The sequence below is a fragment of the Belonocnema kinseyi genome, chromosome 4 (assembly GCF_010883055.1).
Source record: "Belonocnema kinseyi isolate 2016_QV_RU_SX_M_011 chromosome 4, B_treatae_v1, whole genome shotgun sequence".
NCBI lineage: Eukaryota > Metazoa > Arthropoda > Insecta > Hymenoptera > Cynipidae > Belonocnema > Belonocnema kinseyi.
The window spans coordinates 96,996,225-97,000,530 of record NC_046660.1 but is presented as its reverse complement, the minus strand read 5'-3'; the positions used below and the strand labels follow the sequence as shown (position 1 = coordinate 97,000,530).

At 28.8% G+C, this 4,306-nt stretch overlaps 1 protein-coding gene across 4 annotated transcripts in view; it reads right to left on the bottom strand.

Moving 5' to 3' along the window:
* The window catches only part of LOC117171339, a 204,736-nt gene that overhangs the window by 34,080 nt on the left and 166,350 nt on the right, over positions 1-4,306 (bottom strand). For all 4 annotated transcript variants that reach the window (XM_033358567.1, XM_033358568.1, XM_033358570.1 and 1 more), the window contains exon 3: positions 2,610-2,745. In XM_033358567.1, coding sequence (XP_033214458.1) covers positions 2,610-2,745 — 136 coding nt within the window. The remainder of the gene's footprint in view (positions 1-2,609; positions 2,746-4,306) is intronic.

Sequence of the window (4,306 nt, the reverse complement as noted above, 5' to 3'; positions counted from 1 at the left end):
GTTTATAGGAATTTTCTCATAGAATAGTGCTAGAAATTGTGATTTTTGATTAAATTGTCCACCTTTTGTTCACCTTTTGTTGCGGTTTTCTTCTAAAAATTTTACCTGTTTTCCACTTTTCAGTCAGAGTGAGCTAACAACTATTTTATGTTAATAGAAATAATTTCTCGAACAATTTAATATTATTTTTAATAATATTCTCTTTGAGTAATCCGAGAAAGTTGCAGTTTTTTCTGTATCTTTCTTCTCCTCTTTGACTTCACATAATGAGGCTATCAGCAACCAGTTGAAGGAAAAGTTACACTCAATATGATCGCCATATAAAATTTAAAGAATATTTGAAATGTCTGGTTTTATTTTCAGAAAATATATCCACAGAAAAGAAATAAATTCTTTAAAAAGTTATTCTCTGTGATGTTTATTTATTATCTGTTCCTAATTAAAATCCCATAGAAAAGTACGAAAATTTCCGAAAAAACGCAACTTTCCAGCATTAGTATAAGAGATGATAGTTATAATTAATAATTCATTGCTTAAGAAATTATATTATTGTCCTTAACTTTACTCGATTATTGCCAAGTTCTACATGAAATTTTTAAAACAAGTTGAGAATTTCAACAACAAAAAACGCGATTTTCTAACTCTATTGTATAAGAAAATGTCTGTAAACAATAATGAATTGTTTAGGAAATTTATTTAAACATATATCTGTCTATAAGAAGTAGTGTTATTGTATTGTAAAGACTGGTCTATTTAAGTCCTGTAGCACTGCATTCAAAACATATTGTAATATGCGTTTTTCTTTTCAATCTCCGGTTATTATAACAGGTGCCGGATTTGACTTCAAGTTTCCCTTGTGAAACGCATGGGGAAAAATCACCTAATTTGAGTTTTTGGAATAATTTTTTAGGGTTTCGGAAAATGTGACGGGAAAATATAGAGGCTTGTAGAGAATTATTTAACGAACGATTTCATGTATCATATATATCCGTTTGACACAGCGAACACACCACCACGAGTCCCTGAAAACTATCCTTAAAACGAAAATTGTCAATTTTTCATGAAATCAACATTTTGAGCACTATATTCGCGTCTTTTTTTACTTAAAATTGTTCATACTAGTCTAGCGGAATATTTATCAACATAGGTTAATTAACTTTCAAATACTTAAACAAATTAAATTTATTTAAACAATTTTTTAAAATTCGTTTCTTTCCCATAAACCTATTATTATTGATCTAGAGGAATACTTATTAACATTGGTTCATTAATTTTAAATTAATGAAACAAATTGAATGTTTCAAAGTAATTTTTGTTTCAAAACTTCTTTTTTTATAAAAATTATTACTATTTATTTAGTGGAATGCTTAAATACATTTTCTAATTAATTTGTAATTGTTTAAACGAATTCCATTTGTTTAAATTAATTTTTTTCGAACGTTTTTTTTCTTTATAATGAAAAGTATTACTGTAGGCCGAGTGGAATATTGAACGAAATTGGTTAATTAATTTTTATTATGGAAACAAATCAATTTGTTCAACAAAGGTGTTTTTCCTAAAAATTCGTCTAACTGGCAGTTTATTATCGTTAATAACATAAATTTATTTTAAAATGTTTTTCAATTGTATAAACAATAAATTGTTCTTTTCAGCAACCTTTAATTTGTGTAATAAATAATTGTTTCACAAAATGTGTAAATTTTTCTGACAAATGTAAGTAAATTTAAATAAGTTTTTTAGAAAAATGAAATTTGTTATATTTAGAATTAATTAATTAATGTTGTCAAATACTTCACTGGACCCACAATAATAATTTTTGTAGAAAAAATGATTTAAAACAATCAAAAATTAATCGAAAAATGTTTTTAAATATTCCATTAAAGATACCTGCTAAAATAAAAATTAAAAAATTACATCTTTTCTTTTTTCGAATTTGGAATGAAATGGCTCACATATTTCATTCCAGTCCAGTCCAGTTCTCTGGTTATGGGCCTGTGAAATATACGTGCTTAACTTCATCAGGCTTTCGACACCTCTGAATATCATTTTTCTTTGGGATATGCATGGAAATTCTATACATTTTTATATTATTTTATGTTACTTGCTTATGGGTATTTATGATAGCATATTGTGAAAATCTTACATAAAATTACCAACCTTTTATTTAAATCACGCTTATATGACAGAAAACAATCCCTAAAGTAGTATAAGACTTATAATTCAAAAATATAGTACCGTGCACTATTCTCCAATGAGAAAGTATTTTATTATGACATGGAAATGCACTTTGCATATAATATTCAATCCCTTTTAACCCTCTTAAATCATTCCAGAATAAAGAAAATTATTCATTTAAATTATAAAAAGTTTGAGGTTTCTATTTTTAATATTCTGTACTATGAGCATTTAATAAAGATTATGACATTCGAAATAGAACAAAAATAAAATACAAAATGCAATCCTAGCAAATACTCCTACGGAAATCAACTATGCATTACTTTTCCATGAGAAGAAAGGGAGAAGAAGGCAGATTATATGAATATTAACTTTCTAGTGTGATTGCAATTTTTGATTACTTGTGTATTTGAAAGAGTGATTTTGAAACTTACGTGCCACTTGTAAATGCCCGAATTCGTATTTTGTATAAAACGTTGGAGCATCCGTGGAAACTTCACAGCGATATTTGCCGCTTAAATCCATTTGAACTTCCTTTATAATTACTGAGTGTGCACTGCTTCGATTTACCTGAAATTATAATCGTGATATTAATACTGATTGGAATGTTTCATTTTATAAACACATTTTTCAGTAATTCAAAGATACATACATCAGTTTAGTACTTCTATCGACAAAAAATTTGTAATGAAAAAAAAAATCAAAGAAATTATACAATGGTATGTTATAGTTATATCAGCTCCAGATGAGAGACGAAACACCTGAACCTCAATAAAAATAAAAAATAAATGGTTTTGATTATAGCTCTAACGATCTATAATAGAATAAACTATTTGCCAATTAAAAATTATCTAATTTTCTTTAAACATTTAATAATAGATTTGGTAAAATATATGAATTACATATTATAATTTCACAATAAATTAGTTTTTGGTAGAAGACTAGTTATATTATCAATAATCGAATTTCCTTAAACAACTCAAATAATCCCGCAGAGTTTCATTAGTCAAATTTGACTCTGATTTTAAAAGGAGCAGGTCTATATGATTAATAATTATTATGAGTTTCGAGTGACTGAAAGGAGTGAAACTTGTCACCAAGAAGCAGGGTACTGTAAAACTATAGTCACCTGCCATCAATTAGACCGTTATTTTATTCATTTTACAAAACGCTTGATCGGTGAGCCTGCATTATATAAACGAACGAGTGATGACAGGGAATGTCTGCCGAATTTTGAGTTAATTTAGTATCGTCAACCACAGAATTGACCAAGCATATGGAGCCGAGTGCTATTTATTGCAAATCGATCGTGCTCGCACGCGCGTTCGCGCAACAAACAATACCTTGCAACAACGACGATTAATTATATGTTGCTTGTGGCCTCGTATAAATCATACAATCAATTTTGGCCTGTTCACTCGCAAGTGGCACATACATGCTCGTCTCGAGAGCGTATGACTTTGATAATATGGTGAGAGGATGGCGATTACTATTGTCAAATTAAATCAGTAATCAAAGAGTAATTCTTAGAACTTTAAAAAAATTAAATTTAATATTAAGGCAAATGTATTTGTTAACGACTGTCTTTAAAATTTATAAATGTACACTTCTTTATATCAAAGAAATTACGAAGTTTAAAGGCATAACAGCATACTTAAATTTTACATTTTCAGGAAATGAAGAATTTTTTATGACACATGCATGATTTCAGCATACACCTGTGAGTTCATATTTTGAGCTCACAAAAATTGATCGCCAAGCGAACCGCTGCTAAACGCGATGAGAGATTGTTTCACAAATTCACAGAAAAAAGGTATTTGTCAGGCTAAGTTGTGCGGCGCCTTTTTTTTAGGGCTTACTTCAGACGTGTCCGGGCCTACTTGATGTGTATTTCTTTTATTCAATAAAACAATTCAAGTCATTTTTGTAAAAACATGCTACGTCTCATTAAGGGTCATTATCTGACTAAAAATGAGCCCAGCTTTCTTTTGTTGGACCAACTCGAGACGATAAGTTACATAAAGTACCATAACCAAGACTACGTTAAAACATATTATTGCATTATTGGACTTTATATTGAGACTCTTTACTTATTATCCAGCAAATGATAACTGAAGGCAAAGCCCACTTA